Raw genomic sequence first — 23,026 nt, 5'->3', positions numbered from 1 at the left:
GCCCCGGCAGCCAATGGGCGCGCGGCAGCTCCCAGCCGCCCGAAGCCGCCACCTATCCACGATGCCGGCCCCACCCACCACCAAAACGCTACGACCAATGCTAAACAATGGCAAGTGCAAGCAACCAATCGCAGCGCTGGCCTCCGCCCCGCCCCTGAGCTGGGGCTGCAGCGCATATTCAATAATGGCCCGCCGACCAACGCGGGCTGCCGCCAGCACCGCCTGCGCGCAACCAAATGAATTATTCATGAAGCTATGAATTATTCATGCATCACCCACGCCCCGCCCCGCCCCGCCCCGCCCGCCCTCCCTCCCTCCCTCCCCGGCGCCCCTCGGCCCGGGGCTCCCGCGGCGCTGCAACGCCGCTGCCGCGGCCCCGCGCCGCGCTGCGCTGCGCGTGCTAAAGGCGACGGTGCCAGCAAGTGCAGCGGCGGGGTGAAGCCCAGGCATCCGCAGTGCATTAATTGATCAGTTTTTCTTGACACAACGATCCCCGAGACTGGCAAACGTACAGAGCCGGGGAATGAGGACACGCTATCATTACTCAAAAAAAAAAAAAAAAAAAAAAAATCAGTATTTTCTGTTTAAAGGATGACTGGGAGAGACAGAGGAAAATAGAGTGCTTCGAATTCCTTAGATTCAAGAAAGGCATCTGATCAAAGGAAATCTGGAAGCCTCAACTCAGCAGTGAAAGTTCAGTGCTGAAACTGGAGGCTGCAGGAAAGAAGAGTCCATTTCGAGTGCACGGAGTTGAAGCGTGCAAAGGCAGGGCTTCTTGTAGGCAGGGGTATTGCGCATGCAGCAGCTAAGGATAAATATTAAATTTTGAGTCTGCCCGCTCTTGAACTCTGTCTACCTTCTCCCAGGGGTCGAGTCGCTATAAAGGCAGCTATGGAAGCACAAACATGGACAGTCCAGCGCCTTTTGCTTCAGTTTGCAGAACACACAACACAGTGCAGACACTTGGGAGCACGGGTGCCTTGCAGAAGGGGACTGAGCTTGCTCTGATAATAAGGATGTGGGCAAATAACTTCTTTTCATCTCTGCTCTTGCTTCCCAAAATTGCCTATACATTTATATATGCATTCCAGGCTAGGCTATTTAGTCAGAGCTTAGAATTTGTCATCATCAGATGTTTAACCAACAGTCTTTGGATACAATCCACCTCTTAATGAGTGGCTTTAATGAAAGACAGAGCATATGAGTATCTTGGACTCTAAGAACGGCTCAGCTTTAGGTAGCTAATACACTCACACAGGCTAGCCTGGCACTTCCAAAAAGTTTGAGAGTTGTCTCTTTTCTGCTTACAAAAACAGCAATGTTAACAAAACCGTTGGATCTCAAAGAGCATGTGTAATTATATTTTAAACAGCTGAACAGCTTAAAAATGCAGCATTACAGTGAGACATGTATGTTTTATAATTTAATTTGAACAGCTGCTATGTACAGCAAAAATACTGAATGAAACTTCTCAATTGTCCCTAAAATTTAGTCATGTAAAACTGCGCGTATGCAAGCAATCTTGTTTCCGAGTTTTATAAATACAGTCAACAAGGCAAACATTCCTGGAGACCGAATGCTGTGTATTCACTGGGAACAGATGACTGCACAGACAAAACATCCCTGCCCAGCCTTATCAGCAGTAATAACACATGCTATAAAAATCTCAGCCATGCTGACTCAATTGCCAAAAAAGTGCCAATTAGAGTAGTGATTTCTGTGACAAGATTATGTTTTTATTGTAATCCTTAGTGGCAAACATACTTCCTCTATTACTAGAAAACATGCTAGTTGATAACTTCACTGCACAACCCCACCTTGATTGGAAACTAATCTTATCCCTGGTGCAGGACCTTGAAACTAAATCAGACTTCCTCCAGTACTTCAACACATGGGACCCGAAACAAAGCAGATAACCGTTTCCTCCCTCTGTTTCAGAGCACAGATAGGTCTGGGCACACCACAGTAAAACAGCCCAAGAAGTCTGTCGTGCATTCATATATTAGTCCAAGCCCTGCAAAACAATTGCTGCATCTCCCCTAGCTTTCATGCAGGTCTACTTATGCATGGTATGTCACCTTACCTGTACTGTTTGCTATAGAATAAAATTAAGTAACTTAAAATACTGTGTGCCTTTTATAGCATCTTCCTCATTTAAGACAGCATCAATGGAAATAGTGACAGCAGCTAAGTAAGGGATATTATCTGCTCACAAACAGCTTCATAAAATCCTGGTAGTCCAGTCTGATCTCTTACATTCTGAGACACTTCAAAATGGAGCAGGAATTTTTGCTAACTCAGCAATATATTATCACTATTTCTGCACAATTTTTAAATTGTAAAAAAACAGCTAGCTATAATGTAATTAACAATAAAATGGAGGTTTCTAAAGATATTTCCACAAATATGATGCAGTAATAAAATACTGTATAAGAAACATTTATCTAGATAAACTGTGCTTGCCCCTGAATAGCTGCCTTGTGTTGTAAAAAGAGAGGTTTTCCATGAAAAGAAGGATTTGGAAAGCTACTTTGTCCTGTCCCTCTCTGGAGAAAGTACAACACATTAACTAAAACAACCAAGTCTTTTCCAGGCCTTACTTCAACATACATTTCAAACCCAAAACTGATTAAAAGTCTTGCATGGGCAGATATTCTTAAAGTGAACTTGTAATCTTTCCATTTGCACCTTTTTGCGACATTTAACATCTCTGCATGCTTCTTAAGTTACAGAAACAACTTACAAAACAGTAAAAAGAGATGGACAAAGAATACATGAATTTAACTTTTGGCATGAAATAGAACATTTTGCCTGAATTTGCACTTTGAATAAATAACAGTGACAGGTTTGGTATGATTACAAATTTGCTGGGATTACTGGGAGTCTGAATAACACATTTGCAGTGCTCAGCACTGGTGCCTAACCTCTCTGACAGCAGATCACTCATCTTATTTCAGTCATGAAATACTCTACACAAGTACAGAAGGCCCAGCTTCCTGAGCATGTATAGGTTTGGAATATGGTGCTTTCACCAAATGACCCCTTGCTTCTTTTTTTTTGTTGTTTTTTTTTTTTTTTTTGAAGTTCAAAGGTGCCTAATTACAGGAGGCAGTGAATCCCAAATGGAGGCTGATGTTCCTCTGACCTTTACAGCAAGGCATTTAACCACCAGTGAGGGGTATCCTGTCCTTCACCTTTCCTATGGCCACTCTCCTCCCCACCCCATCAATCTCATTCTCAAGTTCCTAACCGTCCCCTGCCCAGCATGGAAACCTCCCAAACCTACCTCAGGGCTCAAGGTCCTGCTCTGGGGCTGGGCACCTAAACAGGTAGAGAGTGTAACACTGTGTCACTTAGTGACATCAAGCCATTTCATAACTTTTCTAGCAATATACTATCACTGAACTCTAACTACATGAAGTTTTAGGCCACGCAATAAAGAGTGATGCCACTAAAGACGGACCTACTCACAGTAACTACTGTTCTTCCATTGCCTTCACAAAAAGAGATGGCAATACATCATCATTATGGCCATGCTCACCTCATTCTGTTTCCTCCCCTCTGGAGCATTTGTAGCTGGCCTCAGGTGAACTAATAACGCAACAACTGTATTGTCTTAAAAGCACAGCTGATTTGATATAAAGCAGAATGTGGAAAATGCAGTTATAAACACACAAATAGATATTATGACTATTACTAAGTTATTGCATAAACTCATATTACAAAATATAGTAAAGTTACTTGCAGTATGGTTAAGTATTTGTTTGTATCTACCCAAAGGCCATCATCATCTCAAAGCTTTCTGGTCAGAACTTATGAATATCACTAGAAATATTTGAAGCATGCCCAAGAGAGACAAAGTACCTTCTTTTCTCTTCATTTATTACATATATCTATTTTGTTTCACTTAAATTGATAAATACAGCTTTTAATGACCTAAGATAGAGCTTGTTGTCCAAATTTTTATTCTAAAAGAGTTTATTGTCCTTAAAGTCCTGAATTATAATACTCTTTTTGAGTCTAACTAGCCTGATAGAATGCAGGTGCTTTTCCTTGTTTTCTTTTGACTTCTTTCCCCCTATCCTTTCACTATTTCCCTGACTACTACCTCATGGGTAATAAAAGATATACTTTGTTGAAACATTAAATAGGATGTGATCTGATGGCAGTCTGTATAATATTTCATTACCTTGCTTCTCTGCTTCTTAGAGAGAACTCTTTCTTGTTTCTAACTATATACTTTTATACATTAACCTAAGAGTATATCATCAAAATAATATCTACAGTAAACATATCAAATGTGTTAAATACTATAGCTCATATAATTATTTGAAAACTGGTTTTACATAAAGTTAAATAATCTATTAAAACTTTATATATAATGATTGTGCATACTCAAAGGCAGTGCATTTTAAGTTCTTCATGCCATGCACATCCTGTATGCACGTTCTCTCTGTTTTTAACTCTTCCTATTACTGGCAGTAGGATTTGGACAAAGATGCCCCTTCTCTCACTTTGGTAATTGTTACAATTCCATGAAACACCATGGGCAGAGTAGTTACAGTATCAGAAGTGGCATCACATCACCTCTTCCTTCTCTTTGGCGGTTTCTATTAATTCTCATAACAAAGATCTATTATTTGGCATTAATTAGATATTTAAACAAGGAGAGCCATGTAACAAAGTTAATCTGCAGCCTGGTCTTTGAATGTCATTACAAAATTTAACATGTACATTGAGGTAGCATAGAATAATTACGGAGCTATTTAGTTACTCAGTACTGTCTTTACTGCCTTATATCAATTGACACTGTATACTGTTATATGTACTGAACTCTAATGTTAATTCTATCAGTAACTGGAGTTCCTAAGCAAACACATGCTACTTGAAGCACCAACGGCTTTGGAAAATTATGAAGGGCTTTCACAGTTTGGTTTTGGGGTGCAATTATTTTAATAAACCAGCCATTTTTTCCCCCAAATACATTTTACAATATCTCTCCTGTACAACCACTCCACTGCAACATTATTTTCTTACAGGAAGTTTCTTCTCCAGGTTATTTTTAGACCTGAAGCTTTTAAGTGTGACAGAGCCAAGTGTATGAAGACCTGTGTTGTCATTCTGGTAATGAAAGTTACAGGCTGTCATGTTTTCTGTCTGACCTGTTAAGTAATTGTTATAGTAGTAGTAGGACTGTCACAAGCAATACTGAGTTTCAGAAGCTGGGGATGGACAAGAATTTACCTAAGTAGTAATTAGTGTTTCTTTGTTTGTTTGTTTTGTAACAAAAGGGTAATTGTGTCAAACTGAACTGTCATTAATAACAAAAGGCTACCTATCTCTGGATAGGTACTGAGTATTGTAGCCCAATAGTAGGCTCTACATTTTAAGAGGATCAGATAGGGGTTTCCTATTTATCTGGAGGAGGTTTAGTTAGTAGTCACACACTGCAAGTTTGCTTCCCCTGCATTTTCTTGTTCCTGCCAACAGTGTGGTTGCTAACACTCTTACAGGGCAGCATCCTGCAGCATACAAACTGCAAAGAATAAATCCGAGCAGAGAAAGAAACTTTAATTAGTTTTACTTGGCTTCCTTACGCCTTTGATAGTGGAGTCAGAATTTAGCTACTAGTGTAAACAAATATGAGTTACTTCTTTCATAATTGGCAACTACTCAGTGCAACTCACTATGATGATAAGATGGTGAGAGAAAAAGTAGAATATTACTTTACTATTACTAGTTATCTTCATGTTAAAAGGCCTGAACCAAACACCAGGAGAAATGCCCTCCTGCATTATATTAATGAGGTCTACTGCTTAACAAAATGCATAAACGCAGCATAAGATAAATGAAGTGCAGCTGTATTTTATCATAAAGCCAGTGTATGTTTTTATTTCAAGTAATCAGACTGCAAAAGGATTTAGCAAATGAGGCACAACACCTAGCTTGAAATTCAAAAGCCAAACACATGACTGATCTTTCAGGTTTTTACCAGATAAAGCTAGATCAATGTATTCCACTGTATTACCATATTATTCCTCCTTATCACCAAATCTTTCAGTATTCGGCCACATTTCTTCTACTCACGTGGATCCAGTAAAAGCTGACACAGATCCCATCATCCTGTGCTTGCAGGAGCCTTGCATCCATGTGGAACTGCAGTCTCTGTTCCCAGCTGCAGCAGTTTGTGCTAACAGATGGGAGAGTTTGACTGGGTCTTAGTTTCAAAGGATGCAAGCTACAAATTTAGATTCACAAATACCATGTTAGTAACTACAGCACAAATAACTAGACAGCTGTATTAAACTGAAATATTAAAAAGACAGTAGTATGATATTAAAATTAGGAACTTTTAGAAAATTAGGATTAAATGTACTAGATACATTTCAAAAACTTCCTCATTCACACAGATTTATTGGAATTTATGAAGCAATGGAAATCCGGGGCTAACTCCATGCAGGTGCTTGCCACCCAGCTCCTACTGACTGCCTACACGTTTGGGACTCATGCCCCACTCAGTCCGCGGTAACATGTCGGTGTAGGTCAGGCTGTCTAGCGGGAAGCCTGTAAGGCAGTCCCGCCCGGACCGCGCACGGCCAACCACCGCGAAACAGCACCGCTCCCTGCACTGACAGCGTAGGACCCGCCAACTTGGACGCGGCTGGTGCAAATTACTTTAACGGAGCAGGGGGGGAAGGAGCAGCCGAGCCGCTGATGCAGCGCCGCGGCCTAACGCCGAGCCGGGCATTTCCCCCCGCGCCGCAGCCGCCCCCAGCGCCAGCTCCGCTCGGGGGGAGGCGGCACCCGCCGGCTCCCGCGCCGCAGCACCGCCTCACAGGGCGCGGCCGCGCGCTCGCGCCTCGCAACGGCCGCCGCGCGCCGCAACGGCCGCGCCGCTACCCCCCCCACCGCCGCGTGCGGCCCGCAGCCGCCCCCCGTCGCTGGGGACTGAGCCGCGGCAAGGGAAGGCCGCCCTCCGTGAGGGCACAGACCCCGGCCCCACCCTGCCGCCGGCAGCGGGGCCCCACCGCCCAAAGCGCCTCTCCCCCCACCCCCGCCACCAGCAGCGCCTCTTCTCGCCCCCTCCCGCCGCCGCAGCCGCCCCTTTAAACCCCGCACGTGACGCGCCGCGCCGCGCCGCGCCCCGCCGCGAGCCGGGCGCGCCAGCGCCCGCGGCCGCCGCGATTGGCCCGGGAGGCGAAACAACAACAGCGCGCGCCAAGCTCGAGCGGGCGGGCCGGCTCCACCCCCTTCGCCGCGGCGGGCCAATCAGCGGCCAGGCAGCCCCCGCGGAGGGGAAGCGGGCGGGAGGCGGGAGAGGCGCCCACCCGCAGCCCGCGAGCCCAGTCAGTTTCGAATTCTGCCAATCGTGCGGGCGCCTGGCCAATAGGGCGGTAGGAGGGAAGGCGGGCTCCGCCCCCTCGGGCGTGGCCTTCCCGTCCTCCCCGCGCGGTTGGCTAGCGGGAACTGCCGCTCGGTGACGCCAGCGCCGGGTTCGGTGATTGGTGACGCCCAGGCGCGAAATGTAACGCGGGAAAAGCTGGGGCTCGGCCTGGGCTGTGGGCGCGGAGGGGTCGCGGCGGCGGCTCCTCCTCGGGCGTCGCCGGGACCAGGGGCGCGAGCGGGAGCCGGCGCCGCTTCGGAAAGGTGCGGGGAGGCTGCGGCGGCTTCGCCCCGGGCGTCGCTATGGCCGGTGGCCGCCGCTGACTCTGCGGATCGGCTCGGTGGTGGCCGGGGAGGGCGGGAGGCGCCGGGACCCCGCGCGGAGCCGCCGTCTCCGGCGATGAGCGGCTGAAGCGGCCCCGGTGGCACCCCCGCGCCTCGCCTCGCCGGGACGCGGAGAGCGGGGCTGAGCCGCTGCGGAGCTTTCCCCCCACCCCTTCCCGTGCCGGTGCCCGCGAGGGGGCGGCGATGGCGGAGCGGCCGCCGCCGGGCCCCCCGGTGATCTTCTGCCAGGACTCGCCGAAGCGCGTCCTGGTCTCCGTTATCAAAACCACCCCGATCAAGCCGTCCTCCGCCGGCGGCGGCGAGGAGCCGGCGCCCGTCCCGCCCGTCCCCACCAGCCCGGGCTTCAGCGACTTCATGGTGTACCCCTGGCGCTGGGGCGAGAACGCGCACAACGTCACCCTCAGCCCCGGCGGCCCCGCCGCCACCCTCGCCGCCTCGCCCGCCCCGCCGCCCCGGGGCGGCGCGGCCGGAGCCTCCGCCGGGGAGGACGAGGAGGCGGCCAGCCCGGACAGTAGTAGCAGCAGCAGCAGCGGCGGCGGCGGCGGCGGCAGCGGCCACCTGAAGGTGAGCGCGGCGGGGGCGCGGAGCGGGGGGGGGGGCCGCGGAGTTAAAGGGGGACTCGCCGCGCCCGCCCCTCCCCCTTCCCTCCCTGCCCTCCGCGCCTGGCTCCTCCCGGAGATTTAAAGTGAAGTCACTTCCGGGTGCGGCGCGCGCGCTGCGCTGGCGTCACGCGCGGGGGCCGGGCCCTGCCCGCGGGGCGGGGCGGGGCGCGCCTGGGCGGGGGCGGGGTCCTGCCGCGTGCCTGCGGCGGGGGGGGGAATGGAACGACTCCTAACGGCCTGCGCGCGGCGGGGGGCCGTAACCCGCCAACGGCCGCGCTGGGGCGGGGGAGGGGGTCCCCCCTCGGCGGGCAGTGGCGCCCCTAGGCAAGGGCGAGAGCGACCGTTGGTGGTGCCGCCCGGGCTGTGTGGCTCGGCCCGGTTCGTGCTGGTTTTTCCGTCCGTGACCTCCCGGAGGCGGCTGCCTCAGTGCCTGCGGGCTCTACCGCTGCTTCTAGAAGCTACTGTAGCGGCTGCGGGAGGCACGCCAGGCGGAGCGGGACAGCTGCGGGCTGCCTCCGCGGGCACGTGTCGGGGGGAGAAGACTAAAAAACCTGCTGCTGCCATCTGGTGACTCCTCTGAGTCATAAGCTGTATTCTTAAGGGAGTTCAGGCTTCGGTTGCGCAGCTCTGCTGTATCACCCGTCTTTGGGCAGATCCACATGACGGCTGTACAAAAATATTTTTGGGAGAATGCTATATGTGTTATTCCTGCGCCGAGGTCTTCCGTGGAAAAAGCCTGTGCTCTCCCGTGTATTATTTTAGCAAGTCCTCCAATTATGTTGAGTTTATGCAAGAGTACCCGTATTGCTGTATATTTTCAAAAACTGCATTTAGGTTGTACCTCTCTGAATTTTGCTTTTTGCTGTCTGTGGTAGACTAGTTCAGAAATACGTAATTGCTTGGGTCTCTAATCAGTTTGGTTTAAAAACTAAACTGGGAAAATTTTTACACCATTCTTCTGTTGAATCGGTAACTTATGTGTAAGTTCCTGCAGGGAAAGTTGTTCCTGCCTATAAAGGGTTGGATGGCTTGGGCGGGGGGGAGGCTAAATTGCTTACATGGAAAAGCATGGTACTTCAGTTTCTTAATTACTTTAACGCAGGATGGGATAAGACGTGGCCGACCAAGAGCAGACACAGTTCGTGACCTGATAAATGAAGGAGAGCATTCCTCTAGCAGAATACGTTGTAATATCTGCAACAGGGTGTTTCCACGAGAGAAATCGCTGCAGGCACACAAACGAACCCATACTGGTAAGTGAAGAGACTAAAAGGAAGATGTGACTAGCTGATATAAACAATTTACAAAGAGCCAAGGACACGGGGGGGGAACCCTTAACCAGTTAATCTTTTAACATAACAGTTAAATTAATTGTACTCTCCTCCTAAGGCATGATAGTGTAATCGGGGAAAAATAAGTCTTTGTGTAACTTCTTTTGTCAACTGGGTAACTGTAGTAGCAATTTGGCAAATAGTGTAAATATTTTATCTGCTATTGTCAGAGATTTGCTTAGCAGGAGGAAAATTTTTCCAAAGCTTGGTGTTCTGCGCTTGACAATATTTTTCATTCTGACTGCCTGTTCTATGTAAGCGAGAGCCAGTTTCCTTTATGTTTGTGTAGTTTTCACATAGTAACTGAAGAGTATCTGTTAGAGGAGAACATATCTTAAAAAGAAACTGGCAATTTGGACAATGTAATACCTTAATTGTGTAGCTTAAATGTTGAGAAAAGACTTAAAATGCTTAAAATCACTGTTCTGTTGTCTTCCCTTACTATCTCCTTATTTAGAATTTATTTCCTGGGCTGGAAGTAGTCACTTTAATTTACCAAACTGTAAATATAAAGCATCTCTAGAAGGCAAATCACGGTTCAGTTAAAATGCAGTATCAGCTCACTCAATGCCCAGTTGAACTTGGACTGAATGGGAGATGTTTTTTACATTAAGTACAGGTTTTTTTCTTTACATTCTAACAAGACTCTGTGTTTTTGCAATAAAGTCTGATCTATCATAGACTTTTAAAAAGAACAACATAAAGCTCTTGGTTCTTGTCTTTTTTTTCTGACTAAAATAAGACAAGACTGTGTATGCTAATAATAAAGGCTAGTTTCTTCATGCTTTCTCATCAAAAGATGTCTTTATTTCGCTTGCTTGAGTTATGTGTCGAACTGGGAATTAAACGTGGACTACTTAACTGAGAATTCACCCTCGTGTTTCTCTGCTGACTTAGTAAGGCCGCATCACCTTCTAGTTGTCTTTCCTGAAGAGTGGTGGCATGGGACACTTTTGCAAGCATGCACCCAGTCATACTTTCTTGAGAGACAGGGAGGAGATACCTGCTATCTCTGTTCTTCCCATTCCTGTTGTTACAGTTTCCATATGAAAGTCCTCCTTCATGGTTGGCCTAAGAGAGCTTTCTTGACTGAAGTCTAGAAAAAGTTTGTCCCTCTGTTTATCCATTTCAGTTTTTTTAAAAAGTCCAATAATATTCTCTAAGATAATGCTTCTGCAATGTTATACATCCCTGTATTGTTGACCTCAATTATTGCCCTAGTTCAGCTTCCATTAATGATAAAACATACTTGGTTATAACTTGAATTACATTACTTGTTTGTAATTTTGTTCTATCTATAACCTGCTCTACTGTAGGAAGCTATGTATACAATATACTGTGTGTGTTTCATTCCACACAAGTTTAATAACTGTATTATTTGTAGCTATACCAATGCTTTAGGAAAGATTTATGTCAAAAAACTTCTTAAACAAAAAGACCCCCCCCCCAAAAAAAAACCTAACTATCATGAAAGACTGAGGACTTAGACTCTGAAGAGCAATATGCAATGCTCAGAGGGAAAAACATCACCAAATTCATCTCTTCTCTCAAATTGCCATTCCTTATACCAAAAGTGCTGAGATGCTGCCATGACTGTAGTTCTGCAGCCTTACAGGAAACCAGTACACTATTAAGTTTTCTTCCTTAGTAGTTTTCAAAGGTAGAGAACAGTGGTATGACTTGCCACTGCATCGCCTACTCAAATTGAACAGAAGTAAGGATGGCTCTATGATAGAGCACTACACCAACTGCAAATGCAATGTGCAATGGTTCTTTTTCTGCCTTACCCAAATTTCTACTGCACTCAAAAAAACCCCCAAACAAACAAAAAAACCCACCCAACTTGACAGTGGCATAGAAGGAAGTCCATTCTTTTCACAGAGGAAAAAAAGTGAGGCCTGCCATTTTCTGCATTGTCCTCAGCCCCTCCTTTTTATGCCTTTTAGGGTTATCTTCCACTTCAATCCATGTGAAGCTGACTTTCAGTGTGACTGGAAAAATCCAGTAGCATTTAATATGTACTTTGACATAAATATCTGTTTGGGGTAACAGTAGGTCTCTGGTGTCTGGTATACTAAGGCTTTTTGAGTAGGCACGAGTGTCTGAGGGAGTAAAAGGAGAGCCTGATTGTGTAAGTCTCAAGCCAAGGACCACTATGGGATACTATGATGACTCTTCTTTCACAAATCTGTTCTGTCATTGTTTTGAAGGTGAAAGGCCTTATTTGTGTGACTACCCAGATTGCGGGAAAGCCTTTGTTCAGAGTGGGCAGCTCAAAACTCACCAGCGTCTTCACACAGGAGAAAAGCCTTTCGTCTGCTCAGAGAATGGTGAGCCACCGGAGGGTAACTTGTGCGTTCAGAACTAGGGTCAATCTAGTACTGGGAATGTATGCATGCTCATGTGGCAGCACTCAGCTTTGGACCTTAACTTTGGAGGAACATCTAAGGAAGGGAGGAGCCACGCAAAATCTGTGCATAATCATGCAGACTTATATGTAAGAATTGCATATATTATATAAGCAGGTTGTCAGCAATTGCATCAGTTGATATGGATGTAAAAAATGCTTGGGCGTGGTGTGGGCATGCAAGTTGAGCTTGCTGTTCTCAGTAGAATGCAGGTTTTTGTGGAGTGTGGAAGGTTAGATTCAGCAGCATCTTCATCCCGCAGATGTTAGGCTTTTGTGTTGGTTGACTGCTTTCCTTAACATGCTGTCCATTGGTATTTTCTGTTTTTTAAGGCTGTTTAAGCAGATTCACACATGCAAACCGTCATTGCCCCAAGCATCCCTATGCCCGGCTGAAGAGGGAAGAACTCACAGACAGACTCGGTAAAAAACAGACAGCTGATAACAAAGCTGTGGCTGAGTGGCTAGCAAAGTAAGTTCTCCTTACGCTGTGATCTCTCTCTAAAGTCCTAACAGTGGCCTGAGAAAGTCACTCTGTGGCTTATTCTTAGGGGCAAAAAACCCTAACAATCCAAAACTGGCTATTCCTTAGCATGATTCAGCCCCGTCTTGCCTTTTCTTTGAGAAGTGTTGACTGCTGGTTAAGACAAAGTTCCTCGTGGGGCCTTTTCTCATCTGTTTTTGCTTCTTCACTTCTGTTTGTTTGAAGAGAACCTGCTAAAAATGCTGAGCAAAGGAGGCCTCTGACAGCTTAAATACCACCATAGAAGGGTTGAAAGATAAAACCAAATGCATTCATTAGTCTCAGTACTAGGGAGGTTTTTGTCAGCTTTGAATGGTAGTTGGTGCGTGAGTTCTACATAATTTAAAAGCATTCTCTGCCTTTGATTTTTAGATACTGGGAGACTAGAGAACAGCGTGCTCCTGCTTTGAAGAGTAAAGCAATCCAGAAAACGGATCAGGAACAGCAGGACCCAATGGAATATCTCCAGTCTGATGAAGAGGATGATGAAGACAAAAACGGCGCTCATTCAGCTGCTCACCGCCGCCGCCTTCAGGAACAGCGTGAACGCATGCATGGCGCATTGGCTCTCATTGAGCTTGCAAACCTAGCTGTGGCACCACTGCGACAGTAGTATAGGAACAGGGTCTGCCTATACAAAATGTACTTCCTGGTGGTACTTAACCAGTTAGATCCTGGGCATAAGCTAAGCACCTTATTTGCTTATCATAGGCTGCTATTCTGTAGAATTTATGAAGAATGTTGTTGCCTCATAACATGGGGTGAGAGAATTGCACTTTTTGTAAGGTAAAAGATAGATGTAAAGTTTTTAAGTATTTTGTAAATATGGGACTGCATAATGCAGGGTGGACAAATTACATGTTGTGAGAAGCTAGATTTTGCAAGGTTAACTCATTTATTTGAAGCAGTTTTCACAGGAAGCACTTTCTGAACCCAGTGTTTGTGGTTAGCAGAATGGTACGTGTGGCCAAAGAAGGCTGACAAAAGGAAAAGTATTTATCTGACTATTTAAGCAAAATTATATTAAGTGGCAGGTGTGAAAATACTGTAAGCAGCAATGGAACCATGTTTTCTAACGTCAGTATATTTTTACCTAGTATCACTAAGGCAGAAGGCAAAGCTTAGATATCTCAACTCGTAGAGGGGAAGAAACTGCTTCATGCAGGAAACTTTAAGATAGTTCAGGATCTTCACTGTGACTGCTCAAGGTATGAGACTTGACTTTGCTATTTTATGTTTTTTGATTTGATCTCAGCAGAATCTTTTGGTTTGAGTAGCACTTGTTATTCCTAACATATGATGTTAGGAACCTTTGCACATTGTTGGGTTTATCTGAAAATGATTAGTCTTGCAAAGTCTAGACAAAGGTAAACAATTGGTAATATTTTTTGAGATATTTTTGGACCCTGTAATGATTTGGCACTTGTTTTTGTTAATAAAGGGGGTATTTACAGGGTGGTATTGATTTGTAGTAAACTATTTTAGATCTCTTATTAGCAAACACTAAGTTTTAAAGTATTGCTTTTATATGATTATTAGCAAATAGAAGCCTCCATACTTCCTGTGCATAAAGCCACCTTATTGCTTTACTTCAGGATAACATGCTGATTTTGTGTTCACTAACTGTAGCACAGCTATCAATTAAACACTGCAGTTCACTATACAACTAGAAAATAGGCTTCCAAAGGTAGTTGCAGGTGTGCTAACTATGTGATTTCATATATTTCCCAAGTAAAGGACGTTGCAGAACACTGCCTAGTACTCTCAGATGCAGATAGAAAATGTTTAGCAGGACATCTTGTCACCTCATGAATACTATCTACTTTCAAATACCATTGTCTCACATTATTTTTTTTTCTGTATTTTGCTTGGAAGGCAACCAGAGATTCCTAATAGGCTAACAAAATTTTGTTTTCAAATTGGATGTGCTCTTTTTTTTTTTTTTTTCCCCAGTGGAGCTACTGCTTTAGGGGTGTTAGTAATTCATATTTACTGACCTGCTTGCTCTTAATTCCTCCCTCTCATTGAAGGTCAGGAAATTCAGATGAGAAGGGAAGCCACTTTCCCTCTTGCTTTATCAAGAGGAAAAAATTGTTCAATTACTTGATATAGACTGACTAGATGCATACAGCTGTTTAAGAAATATAGTGTAATTTTACAGCAGAAACTGCAACTATTGGATTATGTTCTCTGATAATTGATACCTGCTGTGGTAGAAAATTGTATTAACCTCGTTTGTTTAAAATCATTTATTGATGCACTTAACTAGAGAATAATCAGATTTTTTAAAAAAAAAATCACCTTCATTGAATGTAATTAGTTTTTGCACCAATGATACGGTTTAATTTCTGTTTTCAGTTCCTAAACTTTGTCGACTTCAGGCTTATTTGTTTCTCTTTCGAGTCTTTTGGGCTTAAGGAAACAAAACACTTTGTAATCCTTCTGGGCTTCTTAGCCTATGTAAAACTGCCTGGCAATTGATGGGTGTCAGTTCAGAACTTTTAGAACCAATTAAGTCTTTTTGACCATTCAGTTGGTTGCATACAAATAGTCTGATCCTAATATAAGTCCTGAGTGTTAATCTTTTGTACTTGTGAATCTTGAAAATTGCTTCTGAGTACTATTTCACAGGGCACGAGATTGTGTAATCACCAGCCAGTTGCAGGTTGAAGTCGTAATTTATTTCAATAAATTGATCTTCCTAATCAGCTGTAATGCTTTGGACAACTTGCAGAATATTTGTCCAGCGTGACAGGTATACTGAATTCTACCTAGCTGTAGACAAAATCCAGACAGCTCAAGCATTTTTGTCTAAGTGACATGTAGGATGTAAAATACCAAGTAAAAAAACTGAGGTGTGGAAGACTGCTTTTTGTTTTATTAAAAAGTGATTGCATACAAGATACCTTGAAGTGTTCTATGCTTCATAAGATTAAGTTGTAGTTTGGCATGACTTAACAACAGAAGAGTAAATATGCTGTCATTTTAATAGGTGCTTTGAATAAAAGGCTGGTTTAATTTTCAAGTTTAGCATGTGTGTGGTATTTGGTAATTCTTAATACTTCTGCTCTTCCTTACTTCTAAAATCTTATCAGTGTGACACATAACAGAACATAAAGGTATTCATTTTTCCTGTTTGCTGAAATTTCACACATTTATAAGTTAACCTTTTTAAAGTGTGTTCAGAGGCCAATTCTTTCGAGTTCTTTGACAAAATTTTGAAAATTAATTTGAAATAAAGAACAGGTCTGATGTGATGCAGCAACCAGAAGCTGGTAAGCAGGCAGGGGTTAGAACTTCTTGAAACCGCTTTAACCTAGAGATGGACAGCAGTACTTCAGCTGTCTTTTTTTTCTTTTTCTACCTCTTTTTCTACCTTTCTACCTCTTTTCTGCTTTTCAAGAATGCAAGTGTGTATAGATGCTGGATTTCCCACGTACTTATAGTTGAGAGCTTTTTTTCTGGTGAGAGTGGGGTGAGAGTAGACACAAGTGTGGTACTACTTTGACAGCTAACTCATCTTCCCCATCAGACCATGTATTACGCACTTTGAAACTACAGAATCAGCAGCATTTTGTCATGCTAGATTTTTATCATGCACAACCTTCCCAAAAGAACTGAGCCAGCGTCTGTGAGGAAATGCTTGGCAGCAGGGATTAAATCTTGATAGTTCTCACTGTGGCTTTTGCGATATTTTATACCTTCATGAATTGGAAAGAAATCTGTTTAAAAAGCAAACCATTGAGTTTGGGATTGCTACCACTCTCGTTTCCTGTTTTCCTCTGGAATAAACCCATGCATAAAACTCAGGTTTTCTGTAACAGCCCACCGCCCCTGGGGGGAAAGAAGGTGAAGCCGTGTGTGTGTGTGTGTGTGTGTGTGTGTGTGTGTGTGTGTGTGTGTGTGTGTGTGTGTGTGTGTGTACACATATGTATCTATACACGTACAGGCACTTGTTCCCCGAGCGGCCCCGCGGTGCAGCCCTGCGCACCGGCGGCGGGGGAGGAGGCTGCGCCCTGCAAATAGCGAATTAAAAGTTGGGAGACGAGGCAGAAAGGGGCGCGCTAGCCCCCAGGCTTGGCTTGGCGCGGCCACCCGGCCGCCTGTGAGGGAGCGTTTTAAACCCGCTTTTACCGCCACCGCCGCCTCCCCGGAGCGCCGCCCCGCGCCGCCAGGGGGAGCCCTGGGGCCGCGCGGGCGGGCGGGCGCCTTCCTGCCGCCCGGGCCGGGCCGGGCCGGGCCGAGCGGGACCGGGTCGGGGAGGAGGGGCCGGGCCGGGGCGGCTGTACTTGCGCTGCCCGCGGCGGTGCCCTGCCCGCCGCCGCCGCCGCCCGTGGTCCCGCGGCCGGTGGCCATGATCGCCGGGCAGGCCGCGGGGGAGCCGGCGGCCGCGGCGGCGCTGCCCAGGGTGCTCTCGGCGCTCTTCTACGGGACGTGCTCCTTCCTCATCGTGCTCGTCAACAAGGCCCTGCTCAGCGCCTACAGGTGAGCAGCGCCCCGGGGGGCGGGCTGGGCCCCCCCGCCGCCGCCGCCGCCGCCGCCCGGGGCACCAGGGCCGCTGAGCAGCCGGCCGGGAAGCGGCGTGTGCCGGGAAGCGTCGGCGTTTGCGCAGGGCGCTGCGGGGCGGCGGTTAACCGAGCTCCGTAAAACGGGTCGTTTCAAGAAGTTTGTGGAGACTGGGGTCAGTCTGCTCAGTTTAAGCTCTGATTTATGTCTAATAGGCAGCGCGCCTGAAAAGCAGGCTGGTAGCAGCGCCCTCCGCCACCGTATTTTTGAAATATGTAATCTTTTTCCCTTAAGATCTCTTGTTATTTTGAATGTCGAGACCGGTGTTTTGCTGACCGAACGCTTTAGCGGAGCGGGGGCTCCGCGAGCAATTCCTGACGAAATAACGTGCCTCAAGTGCCAGGAGAGAGCGTCTTGTCGGGGGGGAGCTCGCCTGCCCTCGGCGCCCCGACGTGCGGCCCAAGTCCTTGGCTGCCGAGCTCCCCGCGGTCCCCGTGAGGTAAATCCAGGCCGCGCTGGAGGTCCTGGTCCGAGGCAGAAGCTCAGTAACATAGACCCCAGGTGTACCGATTTATTTAGAAAGCAAGGTCAAATGTGGAAGTAAGTAGGTCTCACTTAAGTAAAATAATCTGATACAAAGTCAGTGAATTTGCCTGGACGTGGCCCCAGGCAGCCTGCTGCAGCTGACCCTGCTTTGAGCAGAGGGGCTGGACCGGGCAACCTCCGGAGGTGCCTCCCGACCTCGGCAGTGCCGTGAGGTTAGTGTATTTATTAGTGTAGTGATCTTGTCACCGGCCATAACACGGGAAGATCATTGAAGCTGTTACCTTCCTCCTTATACATGGAAAGGAAGGATTCGCTCCATGATTCAGAGCCTGCAGATCTCATGGGCAAAACCTCTGCTCGGTCAGATGCAAAAGTAGTGCTTTCCTAATAGGTACATGTTTGTTAAAAGCTAGTTAATGTTTATGTACTGATACACTGGGTGGACAGTCACTTGCATAATAGGAATTTTTTCAATCATGAGTCACAACTATGTGCAAAAATCCAAGCAGTACATTCAAATTTTAAGCATGCTGCTGCACTCTAAAATAATTAGCCTGGGCTCAGTTGCAGTATGTGGCTTCCAATTCCACAGGGTCAGTCAGTGACAGCTTCAGGCTCACTCTGTGCTCCCCTGAAGAGCAGAGACCAGCATTTAGCTTGGCAGTTTCTAACTGTATTGGCTCGTGCTGCTGATGCTGACAATCTTGGTATCTTCTTGCAAGAACCTTTCTGTTCAAGGTAGCTGAAAAGTGAAATCGAGAAAACCTCTCCAATCATAAAAGCGCTACAGGTGCTACGTCATTGACTTGATGTGGAGTCCCTTGTGGAATCATAGCCCTGCAGCTGCGATCTCAGCATTTTTAAAGCTATGTTCTTGAGTTAAGGCTTCCTATGTTTTGCTGCATTTTAGTTCATTATGAGTTCCTAGTACTTAACAAAAGGAGGGGAAAAACAAAAAGGCAAACAAAAGCAAACTTTGCTGCTCTTTTCTAATATTCAGTGCTATTTGAACAAGTAAGTACTCTTTGTCAGCTGTCTCCTAAATATGATATATAAGGCAAGTTTTGTTTTTGTTTTATAATGGTTTTCATCTTATGATCCGCAAATCTCTGTAAGTCCCTGGCATACGTCTACCATGTCTGTGAAAGACAGTCAAGGAAAGCAAGACCATCAGTAAGCCTAAACTTTGTCTAAAGAGCCTACAACACTGTTGGGAAGTTTTAGGGATCTGCAAATCAAAAAAGTGTGGAAACAACTGTCTGGTATAGGTGAATAAAAACTCCATATGTTGCATAAGTACAAGCTAAAACACAGGTTAGGTGTAACATGATTATAAATGGAAGCTCTGCTTTTTCTGCTCTTCTTTTTTCTAATACCTCTATTTCCTGAAATCTTTTTTCTGCTGGCTTTTCCTAACCCCTTATCTATGTTATGGCTCCAGTGTCCTTATGACCTTCCTGCCGTGGTTTGGAGTGTTTCTTTCTTTTGCTAATACTACGTTCCCATTCCAGTGTCACTCGCTTCAGAAGTACAGTTCTCAGCACACCAAGCAGCCTTTTAGCAGTTCTTGGTGACCTCTGCAATACAGAGCCACAGCCTCAAGGAGTTTGTGGTAATGGAAAATTACAGTTTGTCAAGAAGGCAGGAACTTCTTAAGGCATTCCTTTTTACAGGCACAGGAGAATAAAAGATATTTTTATTTCAGATTCCCTGCATGTAAGTTCATGTGTGACCATCCACGAGAACGCGGTTCAGCAAAACACTACCTGATTTCTGGAAGGTAGCAACTGTCATGTTCAGGGAGCTCCTCGACATCTAAAGCTTTTGGTCAGAGAGGTTCTAAACTCGACTGGTTATCCATACTAAATAATTTCTTTGCTTGTATCTCAGTATGCACACAGAGAATTAGCACTTACTGCCACAGCTTTATTGTTGTTTTAACTTGATGCGGATTTAGGAAAAAAAGCCATCCTGGAGGCTCTCAGGTTCTTCCAGTGTCCTGCTAAAGCTTTTACTTTCTTAACATTCGAGCATCCATGCTTACAGCTGAAGCTAACTGAAAGGGTGAGGTAGGTGTTTGGCCTTTTTAGGAGCGAGTAAGTGTTTCTACAGCATTTGCATAGGTACTTTCCTTTTATGAAAACATACTGTTAACCTGGTCCAGCTGTGAAGACAAGCTTCCAAGTGAAGACAAGTGCAAGAGATTTAACTGATTGTGCAGTTTTAGGATATTTTATGTATGTGAGGCCTCTCAAAAATTATGCTTTTTTACAGTTCTCCAAGTATGAAACCTTTGCTTATAAATATACCAGAAACAGTTGACTCTCTTAAAATTGGTCAACAGTGTATATGCTGTATTATTTTAATGTGGCTTGTATCTTGCTGCAACAGTAAAATACTAGGACTCTAGTAAGTGTTGCAGTTCCTCAGCTTTTCTGAAATTCTGGCCAGTCATCCATATGTCCAGTTGCTCACTTTGGTGCTTCGGTGCTAATTTTGAGCTTGTCTTTTTTTTTTTTTTTTTTTTTTTCCTCTGTATTAAATGTCTGTTTATATTTTTCAGCTTCCCATCACCAATATTTCTTGGAATTGGACAGGTATGTTCCCAAATAAAGCATACTAAGTTTGTTGATTGTGTTGTAAATTAAATTCATTTAGCATAGAGATATATTTTAGAAGGATAAATCCCTGTTATAATACACTGCTACTCTTCTGAATTAGTCACGCTATAAGGAAGAGTGATTTGTTTTAGTGAGGTGGAGGAAACTTCAGTTCAAGTCAAAACTATTGCCTAGGAAAAGTCACGTAAAGGACTGGTAATGCCATTAATCTTCATTTGTAGGATTCAATAATTGAGAAATCTGGCCTTCAAAACTGTCAAGCTTCCCAGGAAGTGCACAGGTCTTGGGAGAATTCTTGAGCGTTTGTGAAATATATGAAGAGGCAGCGCCTCTGTATGTAGACAGACTGCCTATGTATTTCCTCATAAATCTTCTTCATTCCATTCCATTGCAGTTTTTTGTTAGGACTGGCACGCAGTTTTGGTTCTGTGTCGCCTTATTTGCCTGTAAGCAATTTACAGTGCTGCAACAGAAGTAAGATTTTTGTTGGTAGACGTCATTGTAAAACCAAGGTTCAAACACTTGTGCATATGGCCCATAAAAAAAAGAATGGGTCACTCTGCAAAGGGATGCCTAGGAAAGCTGGAGCCTTGAAGTAAATATCGTTCAGACAAATACATGTAAAAGAAAAGATTTATTTTCTGTCAAGGTTACATGGTAATGAGTAGGGAGGAAGAGGAGAAAACAGGTTGCTGCAGTTCTGGTATCTGCTGTATGGTGTTGAAGGCAATAAAATTCCTTATCTTTGCTGTGAAAGGTGGAGAGAAAGAGGGTTTGGTATATCAGGGTGTACTTTAGGATGACTCAGGGAGCCACACGTCCTTGGGAAGCTCATGTTTGAGTGGAAGGCAGAGTGGAAACTGTGGTAATACTTCATACCGAGGGCAATGATACAGCCTTGTTTCTTTACAGAACCTAAGACTCAATGGCATTTCCATGCTTTTTCACTGACCCATTCCCAGATTTCCCTAAACACTTCGAAAAGAGCATATGAGATGATTTAATCTCTAGATATAGTCTCTAGAGCACTGTTCTACCCCCTCCTTGCAGATTTACAGTTATTGTATTTTTATATAAGGAAAACGTAACTATTTTTTCCTCTTCGTGGCCAACATTAAACTCTGGTGGCATGTATTTGCTCAGATACTCTCCTTCATTCTGATTGTATGTCTGTTTTTTGCCCACTTGCCAACAGACTGATCCATGAGTGGCCCCCTCTCACATTACCGAAAAAGCCACAAGAGTGATTCCACAGACATGACATAACACTCTGTGTGAAAATAGCAAGATTATTCTGGGGTTGAGTCCTGTTTCATTTTCTCAGCTGCTTAATGAGCCTGTGTTGTTTCACAAGGTGCCACTTATTTTCTCAAGCCAGTAAAACATATCATATTTATATTGCACTTTTAAATAAATAATAGGCAAAATTGGTAAGACAAAAAGATTATCCCAGTTTATTCATTGCAGGCTGTGTCATTCTTTGAAACGTGTAATATCCAGTATTTGTCGGAAACATAATGATTTTGTCTTTGAAGCAATGCATTAGGATTTTGCTCTTACATGAGTTCTTTTTTCTTTTTGTTTAGATGGCAGCCACCATACTTATCTTGTATGTGTCAAAATTAAATAAGATTATTCATTTCCCTGATTTTGACAAAAGTATACCTGTAAAGGTAAGGATTACTTAGGTCTTCATGTTAATAAGAAAATGTTAGCTCTTATGACGGTGTTCTTTCTGCAGGCCTTTAAATTTTTTTCTAATGGAGACAGGATATAAAAGAAAAACAGAATATAATTTGTTTATCAAGTGTGATTGTCTATATCTTTGTTTCATTTCCATATTGGATTGAATCATTTTAATTTCACTGTAATATTCTTGCCATCTGCCTGTAGAGAAATCTAGTATCACTTGGTTATGTAGTACATGGAAAAAGATGCTTTAGAGACTATTTTCACGTAGCAGGATGAACTTTTTCAGATGGCGGAAGTATTTTTCAGCATTTGTACAGCTCCCTGTGGGGCTGATGTGAGATCTGTGTTTAAGAGAGAATTTTGGTCAAATGCGTAGGATGAAGAGAGAAGTGCTGCTTGGAAATGTGAATGGGCCTTGTGAAAAACCAATAGAAAAAGAATAAATCAGTGACTAAAATCCTAAGGCTCCATGTTTCGGCTCCATAGAAGGGGCTAAAATAATGCCTACTGAAAACACTGCAGGTAGGGGCTAGCTGCATTTTATAGAGAGAAAGGTATTCTATGTGGATATTACTGTCTGCAAGGACATCCAAACCAAAATCAGGATTCTAGTATGTTAGTTGCTTTACATTGCATATAGGCAGAAACAACCCTTGTTGCTAAGCATGTACGGTCTAACTGGGCAGGACTGAGAGAGTATGAGAGAGGATTTTTTAGTATCTCAGACTGGAGACAGGTCTGAATTGACTGCTGCCCTGTTCCTGCATGTAAGTAGATCTTTGCATCCCTGTGCGATGTTACTGAAGGTTTGCTGTGGTGCATAAGCCTGCATTTGTCTGTCTTGTTGCAGGATATTGGCCAGTGTTTTGCTCCAGGATATGGAGGGAGTTAGCTCCCAGCTCTGCTGCAGAGCTCAGGTTTCCCAGCATTTCAGGCCAGAATCTTCACTGCAGAATCTTTTTTTACTATCAGTGTGAGTTTTACTATGAGCAGGTCACAGCCTAGGTGCCTGATTCGGTGAATGCTGTATATTTTTAATGCATGTTGAAGTTCCTGGGATCTCTGCTTGT

General features: G+C 44.8%; 2 protein-coding genes across 4 annotated transcripts in view; both read left to right on the top strand.

The window, feature by feature from the left end:
- Positions 1-7,475: 7,475 nt before the first annotated feature.
- LOC112978770 (zinc finger protein 367) lies at positions 7,476-15,616 on the top strand. The gene is made up of 5 exons (XM_064501285.1): positions 7,476-8,292; positions 9,433-9,583; positions 11,872-11,991; positions 12,402-12,540; positions 12,964-15,616. The coding sequence occupies exons 1-5, from the start codon at positions 7,912-7,914 to the stop codon at positions 13,202-13,204; spliced, it is 1,032 nt and encodes a 343-aa protein (XP_064357355.1). The 5' UTR covers positions 7,476-7,911; the 3' UTR covers positions 13,205-15,616.
- Positions 15,617-16,739: 1,123 nt separating this feature from the next.
- LOC135325107 (nucleotide sugar transporter SLC35D2-like) overlaps positions 16,740-23,026 on the top strand; it is a 50,821-nt gene continuing 44,534 nt past the window's right edge. For 2 of the 3 annotated variants that reach the window (XM_064502649.1, XM_064502648.1), the window contains exons 1-3: positions 16,741-17,076; positions 20,207-20,240; positions 21,851-21,937. In XM_064502649.1, coding sequence (XP_064358719.1) covers positions 16,946-17,076; positions 20,207-20,240; positions 21,851-21,937 — 252 coding nt within the window. In that variant the 5' untranslated portion in view covers positions 16,741-16,945. Of the gene's footprint in view, positions 17,077-20,206; positions 20,241-21,850; positions 21,938-23,026 lie in introns of all 3 variants that reach the window. The other variant, XM_064502650.1, reaches the window with a different exon arrangement.

This window comes from Dromaius novaehollandiae, chromosome Z (assembly GCF_036370855.1).
Source record: "Dromaius novaehollandiae isolate bDroNov1 chromosome Z, bDroNov1.hap1, whole genome shotgun sequence".
NCBI classification, from domain to species: domain Eukaryota; kingdom Metazoa; phylum Chordata; class Aves; order Casuariiformes; family Dromaiidae; genus Dromaius; species Dromaius novaehollandiae.
The sequence above is the reverse complement of the archived record's forward strand: the minus strand, read 5'-3'. Positions and strand labels throughout refer to the sequence as shown.

Excerpts from the sequence above, each read along its gene's own strand:
- LOC112978770 (XM_064501285.1), top strand. The coding sequence starts at position 7,912 with ATGGCGGAGCGGCCGCCGCCGGGCCCCCCGGTGATCTTCTGCCAGGAC. Across the intron at positions 9,584-11,871 it reads ACACAAACGAACCCATACTG|GTGAAAGGCCTTATTTGTGT; the intron begins GTAAGTGAAGAG and ends ATTGTTTTGAAG. Across the intron at positions 12,541-12,963 it reads GTGGCTGAGTGGCTAGCAAA|ATACTGGGAGACTAGAGAAC; the intron begins GTAAGTTCTCCT and ends TTTGATTTTTAG.